Raw genomic sequence first — 26,424 nt, forward strand, 5'->3', positions numbered from 1 at the left:
ACTTAGCTAGGAATAGATAAAGTGATGATGTGGCTTTAACACAGGAGGGGCAAACTGATGAGCCAAGATCAGATCATAGTGAACTTGTGTTTGGATATTACCAGATTTTGAAAAGCTGGAATTCCAGTGCTGTTGGCCAGGCCATGCATGTACTGTCCTGTGTGCTACCGCCCTCACCATCCCCATTGCTCACGTGCAACCACCATCAATACTTGGTTATATGCACAGCCCCAAAACCATGAGTCTGAAACTTGTAGATATGCAAATATTTCATTATAATAATCAGAAGCAGCAGCACAGTAGCCAGGATCTTGATTTATATCTGTCAAGAGGCTCTCAGGAAACAAAGTTCCATTCCCAATTCTGCCACATCCTGGTCCCAAGTATCCTTTTCTTTAAAACATAGGGTCCAGTCTCAAAATTCACTTTTAGCTCTCTGACTTGAATGACTTAAGTGACTGAGTTGATTGAATTACAAAGTGACACTTTTAAGGGTCACAGTAAGCTGGCCCCAGGGAGAGTGGCCCAGTATGCCCAGGTACCCAACACTCAATGACTTTAGATGAGCCACTCCTGCCTTTGAGCCCATTTGTGATGTGACAAGGTTGGGACATATCTGTGATTTCAGCAGGAGCGGTACTGCCTCTATAGGACATTTTGGAAATTTTTTAGACGTATCGAGTATATGCAAGATTTTCTGCAGTGACCAATGCACAAAAATAATTATTTCATGTGCCTTTTGAATATTTTACAGGACATTCATGGACACTAAAAGATTGTTTATACTTTCCTAAGTCAATATAGAGTTATACTGTTCATATTATACTATAATTATACTACACAATGTACGTATTATTATAGGATATATAATACCACTATATTATATTAACAAATATAAATTATTTATATTTCCTATAGCTCTGTTTTATATTTAAACACAAAGTATTTTTGCACATTTTTAATATTCTAGTGAATTTTCGAGGAATGTAACTACGCGTAAATTGAAAGGAGATTGTATTGTTTTATTCAGAGTTTTACCAAGAGTTTTAAACCATTTCACAGAGTCCCCTCACTGACAGCAAGAATGTTAATGGTACTTTAGACTCCAATGTATCACACACCTGTATCAGTCTGAGTTCCTAGTAGTTTCAGCCCTAAAGTTTCTACCTACAGGTGCAAGCAACGTATTGCCTTATTTTGTTGTAGTGGAGTCAGCTGAGCATTTATTGCACTATTACTTTTTGTAATGCTTTGTATTTTTTGCTCATATTTTGACTGTACATGATGATATTATATTTATTTTTATAAAGAATATGTGCAGATCATATTACATATGAATTTCATTTTACTGTATTAAAGGAAGTGGTACAAAAATGTAGGTATAATAAGGGTCTGACAGGGTCAAACACAAATATGTTAGACCTCCCAAATTTAAAATCCTAAATAACATAATAAGCCTTGATTATCTCCATAGCAGTGTTACCAATAATGGCTGACATAGAGTATTGGACACGACATTGAAGGTAAAATAAACACAATAGCCTAAAAACATGGGAAAGTAAAACAACAAATAAATTTGAACTAATAAATACTCCAATCTATTTTAGCTTTTGAGCATACCCATTTTAATCTACACATATCAAAACTTTCTCTAGAACAGTCCCTTCAAAGCTCTTTCATTTTCCTATAAAAATCACCTCGATTATGTGTTAAGTCCAAGCTATAATTTTTCTCATTAAGTTGTATATTTCTTATCAAGAATTGTTTTTTAGACAAATACTATGAGTTCTAACTTTCAACTAATTCACTAACTGTAATTAAAAACAAACAAACAAAAAAAACCCAGCTACTTGTATTTGGTTCAAAATGGGGGCATGACCCTAGTTTCAAATTCTGAAACATTGTTATATTCATATATCTGTTGTCACAAAGTTGTACAACCATGTCATGGTTCACAGCACAGTTTCTACAGCTTTCCCCTAAATTCTCCCAGTGAGTGTTCACATCAGCTCTGTGGTTTAGGCAGGTCAGGAATGACTATATTCCTGTTTACTAAGTTCAGAGACATTTCACACACACAATCCCTGCAAGCTATGTTGCTGAGTCCACTGTCCAGTATGGTACATCTTCCCCCCAAACCATCCTGCTTTATCAAAATCTTCCCCTTTTACCTCGTCAAGGCAGTGGTGTGGTGGTCCATTTCCAGCTTTTTGTAGGCCATTGCAATGACCCGGAAGCCCTGGGTCGTGTAAATCTGAAGTTCACTAACAAAACTGGTTGGTACTGTTCAGAAAATAACACAAGATTAGTATGTAATATTTACTCAGTTGGCACCAGTAGAGAAATTCTTTGCAAACAGATCAAATTATTTCCCACAACACCTACATCTAAAAAGGTAGGCAACAAATCAGTGGGAACCCACCCTAAATATAAATACATTGTCACATTGTCAGGGTTGACCTCCTGGTCAACCCTTCCATTGAAGGAAGCAGTCCAAAAGAAAAAAAAAAAAAGAAGGAAAAAAGATGGCAAGTGTATAATTCTTTTATCTCTAATTTAATCAACAAACATTTATTGACAGCCTACTATGTTTCAGGCATTGACTCTGCAGACATTAAACTTCTGGCCCTGCTCTAAGGATCTCTGTCTAGTGGGGAATAGCCAATAGACTAACAATACAATTGAGTGAGCTCATTATTATGATCTAGGCAATTGCAGCATCCTATAGAAACACTTAGTGTGCATACCAGACTGGAAGGAAGTGGTCAGATGAAGGAAGGGAAAGGGCATTTTGGCTTAAGGAGCATCAGGATGTGAGGATAGGAGTCGTAAGGCATATCTGGAAAGTGTGCCAAGAGTCAAATCACGAAAGCCTTATATAGGAGCCTAAAGGAGTCTAAGATTACCCTGGAGCCTATGGGAAGCAACCACAAGAATAAAAGCAGGAAAGTGACAACACAGTTATACAATGTGGTGGAAAAACCAGTCTAGTCAGAGTATAAAGGGTGAATCAGGGGAGGGGAGACTGGGAGAAGGGGATCAATTCACCAACTATTGAAGTGATACAGTAGAGGGAAGATGAGGGCCTGGGCTGATGAAGTGACAGGGGATGGATTAGCAATTGACACCATAGAGGCGCTGAGGGAGAGGGACAGATCTGGGAAAACCCTTAAACTGGGGGGGGGGGGGGGGGGGGGTCGTTGTATCTATCACCAAGATGGGAAATATAGGAAATGTGAAAGGAAAGCTTCATTTGGTATTGAGTTTGGGATCCCAATGAGGCATCCAATTGGTGAGTAAGCAATTGGATTCAGAGATCAAGGGCTGAGGGGACGTATTTGGGCTGGAAATACAAATTAGCCACTTGTAACACAAGTCTGGTCACTTACCTGTCTCAGGTTGGCAAAAGCTGGCCACTTTCTCTGGGGCACCTTTCATGAATGCCAGTTGGTCACCCCCCAGCTCTTGAACAATGACTGTCATCCTCTGCAGTGCTGATGAGAATGGGAACTGATGCAGGATTGCAATTCCTTCCACTGGGACCTGGTTAACGGATGGGGAATGGAGAGGAACACATCAACATAGCTTCTAGCTATTGGGAATTAACTACTCTGCCCTCAATTCTTATGTTAGCAAATAAGAGAAACAACGTCTCACCAATTTTCACATGTGAAATTCAAAGAAGACACATTTGGGACCTTCCTTTTTTTATTTTTCTTTCATGCTTAGTAAATGTTTGTTTTATAGTTGAGTGAATGACTAAGAGAAATGGAAAAATTGGGGTTTATCAGCCCAGTGAATGAGGCTTAGCCTGAAGCATAAAGGGTTTAAATTAGTTATAATTTAATAACTTTCTAACTATTAAATTTGGGAATGAACTATGAGCAGAAGTTGTGGGATTTTGTTCTCAGGAGGCTTTTAACCAGTCCTGAATTGTTAATTGTGTCTATCCCTGCATAGAGACAGGCAGTGGACTTCAGTAAATTATGATCTAATATTTCTGAAAATCCCTTTCTCTTTTTTCGTTTCTGATTTACTTGTTGTTTATTTTGTTCTTTAGATTCCACATATAAGTGAAATCACATTGCATCTGTCTTCCTCTGTCTGACACTCGACTCAGCACAGTACCTTCCAGGTCCATCCACACTGCCGAGATGGCAAGAACCCATTCCCATCCATGGCCAAGCAATATTCCATTGTATATATCTACCACTGACTATCCATTCATACATCAATGGACACCCAGGCCACCTCCACATCTTGGCCATTATAAACATGCTGCAATGAACATATGGATCCTCAGGTCCCCTTGAAGTAGCATATTGGGTTTCTTTGGATAAATACCCAGAAGTAGGATTATTGGGTCCTTCTTTGTCTCTTGTTATAGACTTTGTTTTAAAGTCTGTTTTGTCTGGTATAAGTATGGCAACCCCAGCTTTGTTTGTTTGTTTGTTTCCATTTTCATGAAATATCTTTTTCAATCACTTTACTTTCCATCTCTGTGTGTGTCTTTCGATCTGAAGTGATTCTCTTGTAGGCAGCACATGTAAGGGTTTTGTTTTCTTATCCATTCAAGCCTCCTATGTCTTTTGATTGGAGCATTTAATCCATTTATGTTGAAGGTAATTGTTGATAGATACGTAACTATTGCCATTTTATTATTCAAAATTTGGATTTTTTTTTTCCCCGTCTTAAAGAAGTCCCTCTAAGGTTCCTTGTAATACTGGTTTAGTGGTGATGAACTCCTTTAGCTTTTTCTTGTCTGGAAAGCACTTTATCTGTCCTTTGATTTTAAGTATAGCCTTGTTAGGTAGAATACCCTTGTTTATAGGTCCTTGTTTTTCATCATGTTGAATATTTTGTGCCAATCCCTTCTGGCCTGCAAAGTTTCTGTTGAGAAATCAACTGACAGTCTTATAGGAGCTCCCTTATAAGTTACTAATTGCCTTTCTCTTGCTGCTTTTAGGATTCTCTTTTTATCTTTAACCTTTGGCATTTTAATTATAATGTGTCTTGGTGCGGGCCTGTTTGGGTTCATCTTGTTTGGGACTCTGTGTGCTTCCTGGACTTGTATGTCTATTTCCTTCACCTGGTTAGGAAAGTTTTCAGTCATTTTTTCAAATAGGTTCTCAATCCCTTGCTTTCTCTCTTCTCTTCTGGTACCTCTACATTGCTGCACTTGATGTTCTCCCAGAGGTATCTTAAACTATCCTCATTTTGGGGGATTCTTTTTTCTTTTTGTTATTCTGATTGGTTGTTGTCTGCTACCTTTTCTTCCAAATCGCTGATTCAATTCTCTGCTTCATCTAGTCTACTGGTGATTTCTTCTACTGCATTCTTCATTTCAGTTATTGTATTATTCACTTCTGACTGATTCTTTTTATGGCTTCTATGTCCTTTTTATGCTTGCTATTTCTTTGTTGAAGTTCTCACTAAGTTCCTTGAGCATGCTTATAAACTTTGTTTTGAACTCTGTCTCTGGTAGGTTGCTTGCCTCCATTTCATTTAGTTGTGTGTGTGGTTTTTTTTTCCCTCTGGAGTTTTCTCCTATTGTTTTATTTGGGGCATATTTCTTTGTTTCCTCATTTTGGCTGCCTCTCCACGTTTGTGTCTATGTATGAGGTAGATCTCCTATGTCTCCCAGTATTGGCTGGGTGGCCTTATGTAGTAGGTGCCCTGGCACAGTCTCCCCGGTCACTTGCTCTGGGTGCTACAGGGGTTTCCCTTGTGTAGGTTGTGTGTGCTCTCCTGTTATAGTTGAGCCTTGATTGCTATTGGCACATCAGTGGGTGGATTTGACCCTCAGGCTGACTGGCTGAGGGGTTTGGCCACATCCACAGTTTATGCACTGTTCTGTGGGGTGCTTACCCAGTGGGACTTTTGTCCCAGGGGGTTTTGGTGTCTGTTGAGACCGCCCTTTGTGTATGATGCTTGTGGGGCTAATTGGGTGGTGCTCTGCTGTTGTCTGAAGCCAACCTCCAGGTATGTTGGTTCTGGGGTCTCTTGGGAGGGGCTCCAGTGCAGGCCCAGGGCACTCAGTGCCTGTAACTAGCCAGGATCTACCTGGTAGGAGCTACAAAGTGATCTGTGGTTTTTCACTGCCTGTGCTAAACCTAGAGGCACGTGGGAGAGGCCACGCTGTGAACTGGAGATGGCTGTAACCAATACTGGGTCCAGGGTAGCTCTGCAAAAGGCCAGGACACCCCAAGACCTGCTGCTACCTGCCAGCTCCCTTAAGGTTCAGCCACTGGTAACACTTTGTGTGGTATGCAAGTTGAATGAGGTAGGGTCTCAGGGTCTCAGGGAGTCACTAGAGTGGGAAGAATTGTGGTCACCACGTTAACGTAAATTCTGGTGTGGTGCCAGTGCTGAGCTGGAGAGACTCAGCACAAGTCTCAAAGCACACTGAGACCCATCGCTGCCTGCCTAGGGTCTGCCGGACGCGATAGTTTTCCAAGAAAGAATGCAATGGGGGCAGGGCTGGCTGCAATCAGAAGAAAAGTGCCTCTGGCGGGTGGGAGTTGGGTGGGGCAGGTTCCTAGTGAGTCAGCAGAGCTGAGCAGCAGAGCTCACTAGGCCAATCAGATTCAGATTTGGCCGGAAGGCGAAGGCTCAACACAGAAAAGATGGCGTCCACCTGCAGGCTGCATGAAAGGTGGACCTCTCACTGGGAAAATTTCAACTGTCGTCTAGTCCTCCCCTTGAAGCCACACACCTCAGTGTGCCCCCCACCATGTCTCCGAGCCCCCACAAGTCACCATCCCTCCGCTGGAGCCCAAGGTGAGTACATGCGAGTGAGTCTGTTCGCCGGCCGTTTAAAAGGACATTTGGGTTTCCCCAAAGCCTTCCACCCAGACAGTTAGAACCCCCACTGGTTTTCACAGCTAGATATTGTGGGGGCTCCTCTTCTCAGCACCAGTACTTCAGCCTGGGGACACTTGTGTGGGGGGCTGGGGTCCCTCACTCCTCTGGGAGGAACCAGGGTGACTGATTCTCAACCACCACACACAGGTGTGGGGCCCATTCCGTGACTCTGCCCCTTCTACTAATCTTGATGTAGGTTCCTCTTTATATTTTTAGTTATAAAACTTCTTTTCAGCTAGACTTTGGATGGTTCTTCAGGATGATTCTTCTATAATTTAGTTGCAATTTTAATGTGTGCACAGAAGGAAGCAGGCACAGCATTTATCTACTACATTGTTTTAAGTCTCCTATGTTGAAAATCCATCTGTGACCTTTCAAAATTGTGGGCCTGATGGTATTTTCCCCTTGAGTTTTGGTGTTGTGGGGTACATAGCAATGAAGGCTTACCTGGCTGGCTGTTTTGCAGGGCTTAATTACCATGGCATGTGCTGGCACTCCCTTGATGTTGAAATCTTCCCCAGATATAGTCATTTCCTATTTGACAAATGGGATACTTCATTGTAGAGATTTATATCCTGTTCATCCACTGAGACTAGGCTCAAACCCTTCCCTGGAAAACACCCTCAGACCACGTCAATGTATGCCCGGTGTCTCCTCCCTTAGATGGAAGTGAACTAGTCTTATTTTACCACAGAAAAAAATAATGCATTGAAAATACTGTAGAACTTGAAGGGCAGATACTTCTGAATTATTCATTCAATTTATCCTGCTTTCTCTGTTGGAATGTGCTGTATAAAGGGCTCGGTCTCCATTTCTGAAGATCTTAATTTGAAAATAGTGAGCATGAATAACCAGACTTATTGTGTGTGAGGAAGAACCTTGCTGTCTTTCTTTCCCTGGAGTTCACTGCCGTTCCTGCTCTTCCCTCTCTGTCTAATTTGGATCGATGGTCCTCAGGGTATGGCACAGCAGGGACTGTGGATGTACATGGTTGATGTTCAGTAAACACACAGTAATTGCTATAATAATGACACTAAGTTATAGTCAAAAAACCTTTTACCCAAAGATGTCAAAATGCTTTGTAATCATCTTATTGAGTGGCTGAAAAAAAAATCTCAGAGAGGAAATTGCAATCCCTACTTAAAGATACAGAAACAGTAACCCAGAAGGGATGGAGGATTGGCAAAACCATATCAGACTGCTTTAGGACAATGCCCTACTAAAGTTGAAAGGGACCCTAAAGATTGTCTCCTTCAGTGGGGCCCAGAGCTTCACTAGGCTGCAAGGGGTGCTGGTGGGCTGTGGCTAAGTAGGTGGGGAGGTGTGTTCCCTAAGCTTTCTCTTTACTCCCCATCTTCTATCTCAACCAGAGTAACTCCAACTATTCTTTTTTTCATAAGGTGCTTCTGAATAAGGTTTCCTTTTAAGAAAAGATTCTAGCTTTTTTGTTTTGTTTTATGTGAACACTGGTCTACTCCTATCCCCTCATTTCAAGGTCATGAGAGCCAAGGTCCAACAAGAGAGATGACTTGACAGGGTCAAGCGGTCAGTCAGACCAGAGCTAAAACTAGAACCAAGGGAAGTCAGATTCTTCTTCCTGAATGACAGCACTTGCTCTTAAATCTACTTCAACGTCTCAACAAAAGCTCGCATATTTTCCTTTTTATTGTTTCCAGTCTTAAAAAACAAAATCAACACAAAATTGATAGGACTAAAACTCCTGGTAACAATGAGTTATCTAAGCATGGGGGACTGTGATGTTTCCTAATCATGTTCTAGAAAACTTTGAAACCAGACATTGCTCATGCTACAATCTGAAGATGTGGGTAATAGTTATTTAATAATCATTATTACATTAATACTATTGAGTCTGTAATGTGTGCCAGGCACAGTACCAGGAATATTTTAATTGCATTATTCCATTTAATCCTCACAATAACCCTACAATGGAGATATCGTGTCCATAGGAGGAAACCAGGCTTAGATTGGTTTGCCTCTCACTGCTATAGGTACTCCATATTGGAGACCTCACACTTTATAAATATGGAATAGCAGTGATAAAACCTGTGCTGCTCTGACATTGAATAAGTTTCATAGATTCTCTTCAGACCAGAGACTTACCCAGGTGGTGGCTTCAAACATTTTGAGGTCCAGAGGGTCTCCCTGGATGGTCCCATTGAGAAGTATCAGAGAATGGCAGCTAGCCATGGCGGCACACAGTGGGCCCCATGGCAAAGCCCTGCCTGAGGCAAAGCTGTAGACTTCCTGGAAACTAAAGGAAAAAAAGAAAGGGGCTTCAGTCTTATTCCTCCATGTTGAAATGGAGCTTCTGGAGGTGACTATCTTATTTAAAAATATGCTTTATTACATTACATTCCCACTCTCCACCCCCCAACCCCCAAATTAACAGTGCTTCATTCAGCCACCATCCATACATGAGTTTAATGGGTATGAGAAAGGTTTTTTTTCAAGCTCTTTTTCCGTCTTTCCCTTACCCTTTCTCTGGTCCATTTTAATTCCAGAGTCATGGAAGGAACTAGAGGTATCACCCCTAATTTTAAGCACCCCCACTCCCACTCCAACTACCAGAGCACTTTATTTCCAATGCTGTGAGACAGAACAGCCTCGCTGATGCTACGGCTATTTGTGTACACATATATCTCCCTCAGTCAATCCTTCAGGGCATTGCCGTGTCTTCTGGATCTCTCTCTCTCCAACATACTTGATGTTTGGTTAAAATTAGGCAGTCAACAAATGTATGAGTGAATAAATGAATGATTTCATACTGGAAATTTGAAAGACCATAATGGTAAAGAAATAAACTCTAAAAAATATTTTTTCAAAGGACACTGCATCTCCCTTTTCCACCCTGGCATCTAGTGTCCATATTGCAGCCATCATTACCATCGCTTCCTATAGAAAACGGCTCCATTTAAACCTACTGAGATACAATTCAAATGTCACATGCAGGGTGCTTTCACTAATTCAGGGTTGAAGTGATCAAGTTCAGCCTCTGGCCCATTAGAGGAATGTCCTCTGCAACCTTGTTGTCAGTCCCTTCTTAAATGTGTAGCACAGTAGATGGTTCACAAAGCAGCCTGTCCTAGGAAGACATCTGATGGCAGAAGTTATTTCCTGTATCAAGGCAAAATCTGCTTCTTGGAGCCAATGAAAATAGAATCTACTTGCTCTCCTTCCCCTACATGTCAACTTCTGTAGACCAGCTCTGCTGTACCCTCCCTTCCTCTGGAGTTACCCAGGAACCTCTAGCTGTGCCTTCAATCTGCAGTTCCCAAACCATTCACCTTTCTAACTACTCTTTCTTGAAAAAATTATTATGTCATAGTTTATCTTAAAATGTGATCTCCAGGGTCAGATTACTCGTATTATTTCTCATGCTATGGACACTGCATTTCTGTAAATGCTGCCTTAGTTTACTCTAGCCTTCTGTTCTTAAAAGCATCCATATCACAGTGTTAACTCGTAATTCAGCCATATTTCTTCTTAGCTTCTTCATTCAAGCATCTCTAAGAGTTCAAAACCTCTTGGCTGATTACTGACCCTGTTAATCATATTTATTATTACATATCAAAGGATCAAGTTACCTTAGTGGTTTATAACATGTTCCTGGTGTTTTAATAAACATCTAAAAGGAAGTGATCACCAGCAGTGTGATTAACACAAAATCTTAAGCTCACACTGAAAAGCAAACACAGATCAGGAAAGAAGGAATCTTATTTTTAAGATGGCACACACACTGTCATCAGTAGGTAATTCTGAATAGGTAATTCTGAATACGTAATTCTGAGTTCCTGAGGATTGGGCCAGGCTCTGGTTTGCACAACAAATAAATAGAACTCTCTGTCATCCCATCATTGTGTTTCTATTTGAATGCTTATAATCTATGAAGCACAGGTAGCCTAGGTAGTGTTCCGACGGTTCTTGAAGTGTCAGGCACATTGGGCAGGGCTTTTTTGGAAAAGATGAGAATTATAAGAGATGAGCTCACCTTGCAGAGGGAGATATTTAATAGCCTATTGGTCAGGTGCTGACTTCTTACTTAGAATGGAATCCGTTTTCTCTCATTATAAATTAAATTTGACAATTAAATTAAAAATTTTAATTTTTCATTTAGTCATTTGAAGTCAACTTTTACCTTTTTGAAGGAAGGCAGGGAGGAAGAGCAGTGGGCCTAATCAATAACTTAAATGTTATATCAATTGTTTTTATTTAAATTTAACAAGTTGCTTTTAGAAACAGAAAGCTTGGTAAATAAGCTAGATGTCAATTCAATAAGTAGAAGAGCATTCAAAAGATGGAACGAGTTTAGTTCATTTCAGATGAATAAATATTTGCTATGCATCTACGATATGTACTTGGCATGGCGCTACAGCATTAGAGACACAAATAAAAATAAGAAAAAAATGCTCTCAAGATGCTCACATATTTCAATAAATGTATACACTTTTTGTAGAACCTGAAACAGAAAAATATTAATGAACAAGGAGACCAGGTATATATGCAAAACCATTGTTGAGGGAAAATAAAAAGAACTTTAGAAAGTTGAAAATTTATAAAGGGCTGCTTTTGTAGACTAAAGTGCTTAAAAGCCCCAGGATTAATTTTTTAACCCAGGAAGTAGACTTCTTTATAAATATTTTACATTAATGTTTTAATATGAAAAATATATTAGATACCTGTAATTAAAATATTTTACGGATAAATTTGTGTCATCTGCATATGCAGAGGAACCACAATGCACCTTTTATGAAAAAAATGCTTTGTGATTAATTTGTAAGTGTGAGAAGGAAATACTTTCATTTAAAAAGAATTTCAACGATTTCCTGTTCTGATCGCACTGGAGATGGCAGTGGAGAGAATAAGCAGGCAGAGAAGTAAACTCAGGCGTGGCCACAAGAGGGCGCCACGAGAGGAATGTGCAAATCTTCAACACATGGAGCTGAAAACGGCCCAAACTGAGGAATTTGCAACAGCCAAAGGTGAAGTTCTCAGAACTACAATACCAAAGAAAATGAGTACAGTAGCGCCACTTCCACAGATGTCTCTCTGACAGAAATTCAGTGTACACAAGTGAGTACTAGCACACCTAGCACACCGAAAGTCTTCAGTTTGTACAAGGAATGTTGCTTCCCTGAAGGACAATGGGCTTGTGTTGTCCAAATTAGGTACACTGGGCCAACTACAGCAGGCCCCTGGCTAGATTACCTTTTAGCAAAAGTTTGAATGCAGTCTCAAAACTTCCCCTTCACCTCCTGGGTTTCTGAGTGGCATGGAAGAGGGTCTGGGGTAGGGGAAAACATGCATGTTTTAATGCAAAATATTAGTGGAGGTATTCAAAAAGGGAAATTAAATGAAGTGACTCTGGCAATGACTGCTCATCAAAGCCGAAGCTAAAATGTCTCCGTTATTTGTTTTCATAAGAAAATGCTGAATTCTGGGAAAAGAGAAACTACAGTGCATTTAGTCCAAGACACTGTAGACAAAAAAAAAAGGGGGGGGGGGGGCTTCTATGGAGAGTAACCTCACAGGGTGATCTGAGCATAAATTCCCACCTGGGAAGGTCATGGTGGGTAGTCACACCCCAGTCCTATAACTTCTTTAGTACAAGGTTTATCTTTGCCTTAAGCAAGCCCTGTCCATTGTTTTTGTGCATCTAGGTTAACACACCTTTGAATAAGCATGACCACCCTCAAAAGAGCACATAACCGTGTTAACCATCCTGTAATCCAATCCTTACCTTACTTTCTCCCACCTCCAAGTAATCTTCCTTATGTTCCCTCCTTAATTTTAAATGCATAAAAGAAGCTGCAAAATTGCTATTCTCGGGAGCCATTCAGATCTTGCTTCCTGGTACTTGCCAGTTTTTGCTCAAATAAACTCAGAAAAATTCTCTCCAGGTTTTGACGTTTTGACGCTGACAGTACTCACCCGTTCTTATCGCAGGGCACCACTCCCCAGAGATCCAATCCATCCCTTGTTAAGGTGCCTGTCTGAACGGAAATAAACACTCAGTTCACTCTGAATATCTAGCTCCCCACTATAAAGACCAGTATGGTATGTTCTAATAGGAAAACATGTCACAAAATTTTATCGAGATCAGCATTTCAAGCAGGGATACAATAAGGTGGCTCTGGGGCCCTGGGGAAGGTTGGCTGCGCTCAGACCCGCTATATAACAAGCTGGCACTTAATCTCTTTGTACTTTAGTGTTCTCAGTGATAAGGAAGAAAACCATGTCTGCCTTACATATTTCAGAGGCTTGTTTTGAGGCTAAATGGAAGTCCTTGGTAAGCCTGTAAAAGCTATAAAATAGGAGTCCCAGTTTTTAAAGCAGAAGTTCAAAGCGTGCCATCAGAAATAAGTAATGGCAGTAGAATTTTTAACTGTTCTAAAGAAATGGTTTGCTGTTCGACGCATATTTGGTTAAAAGGTAGGTTGGTATTCTCTCAGGGCAGTATAATGATCAAGAGCTTGGACTGCGTTAGAACACCAGCTGTGTGACCTGGGCAAACTATGTCATCCCTCTAAACATCAGAGCCCTCATCTGCAACATGGTTCTCATCATGTAGGGTTGTCGTGAAGGTTAAAAGAGATAATACCAAAAAAAAAAGTGCTTAATTTAATATCTGGCATAGAATAAGAGCTGAAAATAATGATAATTATTTATAATTATCTATTTTGTATTCGAATTCTTATCATAATGATCTGTCCTGCTGTTTGTTTGGTTTTTCCCTAAGTCCAAGGATGCTATGATCTCATAAATAAAATGTCTTTCCTTATGATGTTAGTTTGATCACAAAATAATTTTGAAATGGTGGCAAGAGCCATGTTAGCTTTCTGTTCTTGGTCTCTGATATTCCAATAATTACATAATACAGCTCTGATCCCATTAATTCTCTGCTGTCAGAAACCTTCAATGTACTGTTTAATGGGCACAGATTTTATGTTTGGAAAGATGAAAAAAGTTCTGGAGATGGATGGTGGTGATGGTTGTACAACAATGGGAATGTACTTAAAACCCCTTAAAAACGGTTTAAATGGTAAGTTTTATGTTATGTATATTTTACAATAAAAAAATTAAGGAAAGAAAAGGCAACAATAAAAATTAAAACTTCAGTGGCTTCCCACTACCTAAAGAGTATGTAAAAATTTCTTAGCCAGACATTCAAGGTCTACAAACATTCCTGACTCTATGCCTTTGCGCATATTTCACTGCCTACAATGCCCTTGTATTGTACATATTTTTAAATTTTCTATATATTGTGATGTTTTGACATCTTAAAAAACCTTTCTAATTGGAGAGAGACTACCTCCTCAGGGCAAGTCCACTCGTGGAGGTAGCACAGGACTCGCCAAGAGCACGCCTCTGATATGCAAACTAACCAGTGGGGAGTCACCCCTCCTCTGCCTGGCCATACAGCCCAGGAGACAATATTGCTCTGCCTTAATCATCCCAGGGCCAAGTATCGGACAACTAGGGACCACTCCTATAGCCCAAACTCATCCAAATCATTCAGATTAGCCAATCATCAGCTGCTTAGCCTGCCCTGTCTTGCCTTTCCTGTAGAAACCCTAATAAAGGCCATGACCTAAGCAGTCCCCTCACTCCTGCTTTGCTTCCTGATCAAAACCTGGCATTCCTTTTGTGGCCCTGCATGGTGAGCTGTGCCTCTTCTTTCTGGGGGGACTGTGAGTAACATTAAATTTGTTTTTCAATGGCATTGACCTCTCCCTGTCATCACTCAGTCACCTTTATAAAGTAAGACTCAGGCACAAAACACCCCTTCATTTCCATCTTATCCTGTCACAGCTCCCACCTTCACCCCAGCGTATGTGTATGCAGACTGAAAGAATAGATTCAAGAGAAGGTAGTAACTGGCATATCATCAAGCATAAGTAAGCAATACACTGCAGATGGAAAAATATATAAGGGTTTGATTTGGGACTTTATTGTAACCAAGTCTCATAGTAAGGCACAGCTAAATATAGTCTTCCCTTTTTTATTCATTTATTCATTCAATAAATATTTATTGAGCACCAACTGTGCCGGGCAATATTCTTAACATTAGGGATACAGCAGTAACCATAGTAAAGGTTTAAATGTTTGTATGAGGGTTTTGACTGCAGAGGCACAGACTGCTATTTTAATTGTGTTTCATAGACTATCGGAGCTGGAAGGACCCTAAAAGATTCACCTACTCAGTACCTACTCTCCCTTCCTTAAACCCTAGAATCTGAGAGCTAAAGAGACGTATCTTTCCAATATCACACAGCGAACCAGATATAAAATGAAGTCAGGTACACAAATCCTATGTTTCCTGTTGCACAAGAGTCAAAGCACCTACACATGGTGACAATGATGATAAAAGTAGGGATGAGAATGAGGATGAAACACACATACCTTGTCAAAGCAGACAAGGTTTAATTGTCCACATACGTTGATCCTCTGGGGGCTGATGCAAAAGATGCCTCTCTTCTTCAGCCTCCTCTGGGCATAGATGATGCCTGTGGTCAGGGCAGCCGGCAGAGCAGGAGGAACTGCAATTGTGATGACATCCAGGGCTTTCCTCACCACCTCCTCCGGAGGTTCCTGGAAGATACATTACTCTCTCACTATTACAGATAAATCAATCATGTATGGCTTGTGCATATGAGTTTTTCCTTCTTTTTGTTTACTTGTTCAGGTCAAATTCCTAGAAATACTATGAGCAGGTCAAATATGGGTCAAGGGTATGAACATGTTTGTGGCTTTCAATACATTTTGCCAAAGTGCAATGAGAAGGCTTGTAACGATTTATAAGCTACCAGCAGAGAACAGTGTACCAGTTTGCCATGTACCTTCACCAGTACTGGGTATCTGGGTTTTAAATTCCTCATTTCATAGCTATGCAATACTACATTATTGGAATAAATGTATTCTCAGACTGAAAACAAAAAAATAGTGTAAGAAAAGTGTGCAAGAGTAGAAGCATGTTGATAGCTTAATAAAGTTTTGTTTTGTTTTTTGTTTTTTAACTTATTTAGCAATTTACTTAATAAATAGTCCACCTTTCAATATTAGTTTTTAACACTGCCATGAGTTTGATAGAAAGCAAATTCATGAGCTGGAAATAGTAGTAGGTCTTTAAGCGGTAACCTGAGACTTACCAGTAGATTCTCATATCTTTACTGCCATTGAGGATATAATAGGAAAATATGAATATATTCAATTCCTAAAATTCCTGCAATAATGTGCATATTCTTTAATATTTAGCTTTACTAAATAGGTTTTTTGAAATAGTATGTGAAGAAGTTATCGTTTGTTTCCAGTGGTATTTTCTGCTTCATTTTGATTTTTAACACCAATAGGGTATAGTGCTCTTCCTAAAAGAAACTGTTCCTATTTGGGAAAGTATTCTTTGTTTCTTTTTTTTAGTTTCAAGTGTTCAAAATGTAATGATTAGACATTTACACCCCTCACAAAGGGATAATCCCAACAAGTCTACTACCCATCTGACACTGTACATAGCTGTTACAATACCATTGACTATATTCCCTATGCTGTATTTTACACCCCATGACTGTGTGTATGTGTATATATATATATATATATATATATATATATATATATATATATAGTTTACTTTCAATATTATTTTACATTAATCTCAGGTGTACAGAGCAGTGGTTAGGCATTTGTATAATCTATGAAGTGATCCCCCTGTTAAGTCTGGTACCTATCTGACACCCTACATAGTCTTCATAACATTATTGATTATATTCCCCATACTGTATTTCACATCCCTGTGACTATTTTGTGACTATGAATTTGTATTTCCTAATCCTTTCACCTTTCTTACCCTTCCCCTAACCCCCTTCCATCTAGCAAATATCAGTTTGTTCTCTGTATCTATGAGTCTATTTCTGTTTTGTTAGTTCGTTTATTCTGTTCTTTAGATTCCACATATTAGTGAGATCATATGGTATTTGTCTTTCTCAGTCTGACTTATTTCACTTAGCATAATATCCTCTAGGTCCATCCATGTTGCTGCAAATGGTAATATTTCATACTTTTTTATGACAGAACAATATTCCATTGTATAAATGTACCACAATTTATCCAACTGCCTATTGATGGGCATTTTGGTTGTTACCATATCTTGGCTGTTGCGAACAGCACTGCAGTAAACCTAGGGGTACATATATTTTTTCAAATTATTGTTTTGGATTTCTTTGGATAAATATCCAGAAGTGGAATTGCTGGGTCATGAGGCAGTTCTATTTTTAATTTTTTGAGGAACCTCCGTACTGTTTTCCATAGTGGCTGCACCAATTTGCAATCCTACCAACAGTGCACAAGGGTTCCCTTTTCTCCACATCCTCGCCAGCATTTGTTGTTTGATGATAGCCAATCAGACAGGTGTAAGGTTGTATCACATTGTGGCTTTTATTTGCATTTCTCTGATGATTAGTGATGTTGAGCATCTTTGGGCATATACGAGTATTCTCCTACTGATGCTCAATAAAGAGTCTCAAGAGAAAACACCTCAGGTAGGGGAAGTGGGTGAATTCAGGTCTGTAGAGACTTTTCTGCTCCTTCTATATTCTTCAAAAGACTAAGGTTTCTTTTAAAAGCAGTCTCAGCTGCTTGAATCTGAGATGCCTTTTTCTTGTTTTGATCTCCAAATTTACTCTCTAGTTGTTGAAGTAACGTTAATCTTTGTGATACTATTACTTCATGTCTTTCAGAAAGTTGAGTTTCTTGAGCAAATAAGTAAGTCATCCTTATTTGAGCTGTCTTACAAGTTCTTCTTGGCTAAAGAGATAGAGATCTAGAGAAGTGCTCTGAAGTCTTGGAGGCTGAGGGCAAATCACCTGGTTGGTGCAAAAGTTGAAGGTGCCTCGATGGTGAACACACAATGTGATATACAGATGATGTCTTACAGAACTGTACACCTGAAACCTATGTAATGTTACTAACCGTTGTCACCCCAATTCACCTTAATTGGAAAAAAAAAAGTTGAAGGTGCCTGGGAGACCCCCCTCTGACTTCTTCCACAAACTTAACAAAGTTTTATCCCACTAGGTCTAACTGTTACTATGGAACTTGGGGATGAATTGCTAATATTGGAGAGCTGGGCGTATAGAGGCAAGTTTCAGTGTTTGGCTTTGTTTTCCAGATTTATAAACCACACCTTAGATTGAGGTCAACATCTAGAGTATAAAATACGTAAAGATGAGTGTACGTGTGCACGGGGTAAAAGAACAAAAGCAGCTTACCCCACTGAGCACGTAGACACACAAAGTGTAGATCATCCCGATGGTGGCTATCCCTACGAGGCACAGGAGGAACCGGATGGCATCCCTGTACAGCTTGAAATTCATTGGCTTGGGATAGAGAATGGATCTCACGAGGTCCCCCTTTGCAGTGTTGAATCCTGAAAAGGCAAACACACACCCCACCGTCTCAGGGTGACAAATCCTACTGTAGTGCTCTCCTAAACCTCAACATTGCCTTGGTTTTCTCTAGAGATATTTAAAGTGTTTAGACCCAAATGCAATTAAAGGATGACTGTGAAAATACCTAAGGGCGACAATGGAAATATCTATTTCAGAGGCTATTACTCTCTGGCCTTCCTTCCCTCTAATTTCAATTTCAGTGCATCCCAGACATAGAGGAGCACTCAACTGCGGGCAGAGCACAGCTTTTCCAAATATAGGTTCCTTTTAAGGAAATGACTCATGAGCGTGCACACGCCTACACCCACACACACTTACACATACACACACGTACATACTGAAGTCACTTGAATGTAAGTTAAATGGCTCAGTAGATACTTGTGCACTCAATATCTAATACTTCTCAATGTCCAGTTTTCATTTACTAGCCCTTCCTAGAAGGAGCTTGGGATTTGGGGTTAGAGCCGGGGTTAGGTCCAGTTCTGTCAGTTACTGGCTGTGTGATTTGTTAAATTTCACTTGAATTGTGTGGACCCCAGACTACTAATGTACAAAGGAGGAACAGTAGTCATCTTTGTTCTGCTGGTGTGATATGTGCAAATAGTTTGTAAACTACAAAGCACACAAATAGTAATTATTGTCATTAATATTATTATTTTTAAAAGGCAGATGCCACAGTTCAAAACCAGATTTAAAATATGCAGATTTAATATATTTGATTTATTATCTAAAGACTGCTCCTTACCTAATAAATTTAAGACACTAGACAAACTGAACAAAAATATTTCATTAAAATAACAAAATGAAGTAATTGATGCTAACTAACCAGTCTGCAGTACCACCGCTCTCGCAGGCCCGGAGCAAGCTCCCCTGGACTGGATAACCTCTGTTCCACAGAAGAGGACGTGCCGTTTGTAATCCGCTTCACTCTGTGTTTTCCAGGGCACAGAGCTATCCATCTTGGGTAATGGAGTTTTAGTGACTGGAATACTTTCTCCTACAGAAAATAAGCATCTCATTTTATGAGGTGGGATGTCTTCACTCATTTAAATCACATATACACTCACTTATTATATGGTCAATGTTTATTTGCGCGCCTGCCCTGTGTCAGGGACAACCCTCAGTATTGTGAATACAAGGAGAAGCATAGTTCTTAATTTAAAGAGGTTCATTGTCCAGAGAAGGACACAGACATGTAAACAAATCAGGATAATGCCGTACTATACATACTCTGAGTATTGTAAAATCAAACACGGAGGCTAAAATAGGCTGAAAATAACCACGCAGGGAACAGCAAGTTGTGCCATCTTGCTGTGGGGTGTTGGGAATAAAGGGCTGTGAGAGCTACGTAAGAGCCAAAGCATGGAGGGCCTTAAGTGCATATGTTTCAGTGTTTAAATGTTTTTCTGTTGGCACTAGTGGCAGAAGGTGGATGGGGAAATGTTTAGCTGTTTCATTCAGGAGAGTGTATCGTATTTATGTATAAGAGTGCACTCTGTCGGCAGCACAGGGAATGAATTAAAGCCTAGCGACGTTAGAGGCTGGACATCCAATTGGTAACTGGTCACAAGAGTTCCCACTGGAGCAGATGAAGTCTGAACTATGGCAGCTGGCAGTGGGAGTAGAAAGGAACTGCTGGATTTGAGGAATAAGGAAGTAAAAAACCACAAAGTTTACAGAAGATTTTTATATTGGCAGATTATTGGGACAGAGGAATTGAAAGTGGCTTCCTAGTTTCTGCCGGGAGAATGAGCACAGGGTGGCATCAGTTATCAATATAGTGATAAGAAGTAGAAGGAAAAGTTGCCTTTTGGTCACTACGAGCTAGAGGTGCCTTGTGGAATATCATGCTGAGATGGCATGTAGCCAGTTAGAAATTTATTTGGGTCTGGAGCCCAGGAGAGAGATTTGACCAGAGATGTTTAGTCAGAGGTCATCACTTTATAGATGATAATTAAGGCAATGAAAAGAGACAAGATTGCTTGGGTGAAAAGAGAGAAAGACCAGGACATAGCCCTGAGAAGCAGCAACAGCCAAGGAGATGGAAGGAGAGGAACAGCACAGGAAGCTGAACTGTGCGGTTGGTGGTAGAAGAACTTGGAGAGACAGCATTGTCCTGGAAAGTTGAGGAAAAGAGAGACTGTAGAAGGAAGAGATGGAGACAATAGTCAAAAAAAGCAGAGAGGCCAATCAAAAATTTTAAAGAATCCATCGGATTTGGCAATTGGGATATTAGCGACTTTTGCCAGTGCAGGAGGAAGAGCAGGTTGCAGAGGGTTGAAATGCTAATACAGGTGGTAAATGAAGTTGTGAAAGTAGCTATGGCCTGTTTTGAAGATCAAAGCTTGCCAAGCCTTCCACTGGTCTTTGCAGAGTGGACAGTATAAAGTCAGACATATGTGCCGGTACACGTGGGCCACTTTCATTATGAAAACGGTACCTGTACTTGGCATTACAAAAGTCCCAGCACTAAGGAATTTTATAAATCTATGGATTCTTTAGAGGAAGGAACCAGACCTGCCATGCTTTCTTTGCTTTTTTGTTTGTTTTGTTAAGTTCACATAGGAAAAGAGATGTGCGTTTATGTTTTCATTTCATGCCTTTGTGATCTGCCCAAGAAAAATGGATTTGATTTGGACTGCAAATGGAACCACAGTACATCACTGTGTATTCACAGCCTCTGTTCCATCTCTGAAAAAAGACTTTATGACTCTTCTTTATCTTACAGAAATATTGGCACACCATCTCCCCATAAATGCATGTACAAATGAATACTCAAAACACTGTGTCCTTGAACAAGTCACTTCTTTCTGGACCTCAGTTTCCATATCTATGAGATGCGATGACCTCTAAGGTCCTTCCCAGCTCCGACATGCTATTTAAAAATGAAATATAGTTAGTTCAAAATAACCAGTGTGTATTTTGAAAATAACAGATTTGCCAAATCCTGCATCATGAAATTTTCAACATTTTCAAAGCAAGATGTGAAGAGCTTGATGTCTGGATTTCGAGATGTCCTTAAATGTTTTCAAACTTGGACTGGCCAGTTGGCTCAGTGGTTAGAGCATGGGGCTCATAACACCAAGGTCACTGGTTCGATGCCCATATACGCCAGTGAGCTGCACCCTCCACAACTAGATTGAAAACAATGACTTGATGTGAAGCTGATGAGTCCTGGAAAAAGACACTGTTCCCCAGTATTTCACGATACAAATTTTTTTAAAAAATGTTTCAAACCCTCCAAATTTACCTGAAGACATATTTAATATAAAAATAGTACACATAAAAGCCATAGATGATTCTGAAACAATGACCTCTATAATTTAGGATAAAATGACAGGGTTGTAATAACGCTTTGTTCAAGAAGGAAAAGCTAAATGCTCAAAAAGTCATGGCTATATGAAACTTAGCACACAGAAAGCAGCTTTGATTTGAACTCTCAGATAGAACCAGGGCAGGACTCTTAGTAAGATTTGTGGGAATAGGAAAGTTCTATAGCAGTGCCAAGCTTTGCCATTGTCATTCAGGAAGAAGAGGAACCTGGGAGAGCCAGCAGAGGCTGTAAGTTGTGAGATAGAACCGCACCTGTCAGCATGCCTTCATCTACCACACAACTGCCATCAATCAGAACAGCATCACATGGCATTTGCACCTTGTTCCCCGACAAAATTAATAGATCTCCAGGGACCAGGAAGCGTGATTCCAGCTCTTGGACACCAGCTGAAAGTGTGAAAAGACAGAGTTGAGTCAGTTTTTTCCCACAAAAGCACATCTACCTAAATAGGAAATCAATTAAAAAGCAATCAGGGCACAACATTGATTCAAAATCCAGAAACAATAAGAAAAAAAGTAATAAATTCAGTTACATAAAATAATAATTTTAAAAAACTGTGTGTGGCAAAAATAAATAAATAAGAAAGAAAAAATCTAATGACAAAATCAGAAAATATGTTTGAAACTTACATTATAGACAAAGATTAATATTCCTAATATAGAGAGTTCCTAAAAAAAAGAGATAGGGCCAGCCTGGCAGCTCAGGCGGTTGGAGCTCCGTGCTCCTAACTCCGAAGGCTGCCGGTTCGATTCCCACATGGGTCAGTGGGCTCTCAACCATAAGGTTGCCAGTTCAACTCCTCGAGTCCTGCAAGGGATGGTGGGCTCTGCCCCCTGCAGCTAAGATTGAACATGGCACCTTGAGCTGAGCTGCCACTGAGCTCCCGGATGGCTCAGTTGGTTGGAGCGCATCCTCTCAACCACAAGGTTGCTGGTTCAACTCCCGCAGGGAATGGTGGGCTGTGCCCCCTGCAACTAGCAACGGCAACTGGACCTGGAGCTGAGCTGTGCCCTCCACAGCTAAGACTGAAAGGACAACAACTTGAAGCTGAACGGCGCCCTCCACAACTGAGTTTGGAGGGACAGCAACTTGACTTGGAAAAAAAAAAAGTCCTGGAAGTGCACACTGTTCCTCAATAGAGTCCTGTTCCCTTTCCCCAATTTAAAAAAAAAAAAGAAAATAATTAAAAAAAAAAATAAAAATAGGTTAAAAAAAAAGATGTAGCAAATGACTGTATAGCAAAATTGCTAGAGATGTTAACAGATAGTTCACATACATACATACACACACACGCACACACACACACACACACACACATATACACATAGATTGCAAGATAGGTATCCATGCTGGGGACTGGGTGAGGTGGAGTGGGGGTGGCAGCCCACTGTGGGTATTTGAGCCTAAGGGAGATGGACAGGTGTTTACCTGACTGAGTGCAAGGTGTCAGAACCCAAGGTGGGAGAGAAGGGCTCCCATGGTGGCATTGCACTTGTGTGGAATGTTGGAGTCCAAGCAGAGTGAAAAAGGTGAAAAGGTATCTACATGGGAGTGGGGGGGGGAGAAGGGGGGCATCGGCAGTGATGGATGATGGGTTATATCCAGGCAGGATTGATACATGAGTAGACATAATGAGATTAGTGGGCGTCAGGTTCCTCATTGAAGAAAGGAAGTTACAAATATAAATAAAAATGAAACTAGAATGACCTTTGTGGTATTGGATTAGAATTGGAGACAACAGTATAAATTGATGGTTTTCAATAGACAGACAAATAATATACATGTAAATGTGTATGTATTTAAGAATATATATGTATACATGCATATATTTATATATATTATATATGTATACATGCGTGTATGTATATATATATATATATATATATATATATATATATATATATATATACACATATATATTTGCTTGCTTGTTTTTATACATGTATTTTCTAATTCTCTTCTCTGAGAGGGCCTGGGAGCAGTGAAACCCCAATAAAAATGTGCATATCCTACAAAGTTTGGTTTCTATATTCCATTTCCCCCCACAAAAGAATCAAGTTTCCTGAAGGAATGGCTGATTATAAAGCTGGACCAAGAAAAGTATAACATAAGCTAGAATATTCTGCTAGCCATTAAGTAAAGAAGTACTCAAAGAATGATGGGGACAAATCATGAAGATATCAAAGCCAACTCAAAGGGCTCTTGCTGTATAAATCTAAAACAATTTGAACATCATAGTAAATTATGATAATAATGAACTATAACCTATCATATAAAATAGGAATTCATGAGTCCATAATGACATAAGTAAATGAATAAATAAATGAGGAGAAAAGATAGCTTTTCCTTATAGTAAATGGCAATTCATTAATGAAGAAGGAAAGATAAAATTAGAAAATCACCATTTGGCAACTATCAACGCAATAATTAATTTAGCCAAGAAACATCAATGGATACTAAAACTAGTGGGTGAAAATTTGATGAGGATGATTCATTTATATAGTTTCAAAGTATCTCTTAACAAAATAACTACCAATTGCAAAGAGAAAAATGTAAATTTACAATAGAGAAACCTGGCAGACACCATTTAATTAAGTAATTCAAGCTAACATCACCAGTAATAAGACAAATTTAGATTATGTACCACCTGAGAGGAAGCAGTGAGAACACAGTCTCAACTTGTGTGATATTTGAGCTAAAAATGCATAACCTGATTTTAACTAAGAGGGGACATCAAACAAATCCAAATTGAGGAACATTCTACAAAATAACTAGGGTCAAAAGAGTCAAGGTCATGAAAGTCAGGGAAAGATTGAAGAAAATTAAAGAGGCATGACAAAGAACAGTATGGTGTGATCCTGGATCCTTCCCTACAAAAAACGTAATTGAGACAATTGGTGAAATATGAATGGGTCTGGGCATTAATTGGAATTAATATAAGAATATCCCTTTCTGATATTAATGTATGCACAGTCATTTATATAGAAGAATACCCTTGTCTTTAAGAAATATACACTAAAGTATGTGGGGGTCATGGAGCCACATCGTATCAGCAACTTATTCTGAAATGGCTCAGGAAAAACAATTATCTGACCTCTTCTTGCAACAACTATGTAAATTTTAAATTATTTATTTTTAAAAAAAAGAAAATAAAGGAAAAAAGAAATATACATAAGATAACATTGCTCACCTATCTGAATGGAAAAAATATAAAAGTTTGCCAGCATATTCTGTTGGCAAGACCAGGAGGAAACAAGACTTTCACCCATTTCTGGTGCAAAACGAATTGGTACAATGTCTAAGGAAAGAAATTTGACAATATCTACCTTTCAAAAGTACAAATGCATTTATTCTTTAACTCAGCAATTTTTCCTCTCAAAATCTATACCCAAGATAGACTGGCAAAAAGTATGAAAAGACCTATGCACAAGGTGTTTTATTACAGCACTATTTGTAATAGTAACGGACTAAAAAATAATCCTTCAATAGAGAACTGATTGAGTAAACAATGGTTCCTCCACACAAAACAGTGCTATACAGCTGAAATAATAAATGAAGACTATCCTTATACATATATCCTGCTATGAAGGCATCCCTGGGAAACATAGTTAAGCATGTAAAATGCTTTAAAATGCACCAGGAAATATAAGTTAAGTGTGTATTATCTTAAAAACAGAAGTATTGGGGCTAGCCCGGTGGCTCAGGCGGTTAGAGCTCCATGCTCCTAACTCCGAAGGCTGCCGGTTCAATTCCCACATCGGCCAGTGGGCTCTCAACCACAAGGTTGCCGGTTCAGCTCCTCAAGTCACGCAAGGGATGGTGGGCTCCGCCCCCTGCAACTAAGATTGAACACAGCACCTTGAGCTGAGCTGCCGCTGAGCTCCCGAATGGTTCCGTTGGTTGGAGCGCATCCTCTCAACCACAAGGTTGCCGGTTCAACTCCCGCAAGGGATGGTGGGCTGTGCCCCCTGCAACTAGCAACGGCAACTGGACCTGGAGCTGAGCTGCGCCCTCCACAACTAAGACTGAAAGGACAACAACCTGAAGTTGAATGGCACCCTCCACAACAAAGATTGAAAGGACAACTAGACTTGGAAAAAAGGCCTGGAAATACACACTGTTCCCCAATAAAGTCCTGTTCCCCTTCCCCAATAAAATCTTAAAAAAAAAGAAGTCATGCGTCTTTCAGTAAGAAATTCACAACCTATTTAGGAAATTAAAAAAAAAAAACACAGAAGTATTAATATGTATCCTATTCTGTAAATATACCACATAGCTATGAATATTAAATATAATTTGTATTTTTAAATTTAAGAATAAACCAAAAACAAACAAAAATGATAACTATAGAGAGAATGACTACACAAGGTAGGGAGAAGAGGGAGAGGAACTAGAATCACGTGAATGTCTGCTGTTTTACAGATTTAACTTTCAAACCATGTGGATATTTTATATAATATCTATACAAACTAATATAAATATAAATTTGAAAAACTAACACTAAAGTCTAAAGTAAAATGAATGAGATAACCTATCATGTTGTTGGCATAAACATACACAGAAGAACTATTTTGAGTGACTTTAAGACAGGATTTTTTTTTTAAAGTATAACTTGACTGTATATGCCTAATGGTATATCACAAACGAGAAAAGAAGAACTCTAAAAATAACAAAATCAGGAATCATATTGTTGCTGGTGTGTTGGTTTATTATTCTGAGATTATTGTAAATCATGGGATAAAGCAAATGAGTTATTTGTTACTGTAA

General features: G+C 39.5%; 1 protein-coding gene and 1 pseudogene across 2 annotated transcripts in view; both read right to left on the reverse strand.

Moving 5' to 3' along the window:
- ATP13A4 (ATPase 13A4) overlaps positions 1-26,424 on the reverse strand; it is a 117,383-nt gene that overhangs the window by 33,850 nt on the left and 57,109 nt on the right. Inside the window, exons 9-17 of one of the 2 annotated variants that reach the window (XM_019723162.3) lie at positions 21,909-22,043; positions 19,150-19,320; positions 18,144-18,301; positions 15,286-15,474; positions 12,814-12,875; positions 8,986-9,136; positions 7,312-7,398; positions 3,390-3,543; positions 2,172-2,283 (exon numbers count right to left, since the gene is read on the reverse strand). In XM_019723162.3, the coding sequence (XP_019578721.3) occupies positions 2,172-2,283; positions 3,390-3,543; positions 7,312-7,398; positions 8,986-9,136; positions 12,814-12,875; positions 15,286-15,474; positions 18,144-18,301; positions 19,150-19,320; positions 21,909-22,043 (1,219 nt within the window). The remainder of the gene's footprint in view (positions 1-2,171; positions 2,284-3,389; positions 3,544-7,311; positions 7,399-8,985; positions 9,137-12,813; positions 12,876-15,285; positions 15,475-18,143; positions 18,302-19,149; positions 19,321-21,908; positions 22,044-26,424) is intronic. The other variant, XM_019723170.3, reaches the window with a different exon arrangement.
- On the reverse strand, positions 16,177-17,646 carry LOC109442911 (centrosomal protein 15 pseudogene; annotated as a pseudogene).

The sequence above is a fragment of the Rhinolophus sinicus genome, chromosome 17, assembly GCF_057876585.1.
Source record: "Rhinolophus sinicus isolate RSI-liver-muscle chromosome 17, RSI-T2T, whole genome shotgun sequence".
Taxonomy (NCBI): domain Eukaryota; kingdom Metazoa; phylum Chordata; class Mammalia; order Chiroptera; family Rhinolophidae; genus Rhinolophus; species Rhinolophus sinicus.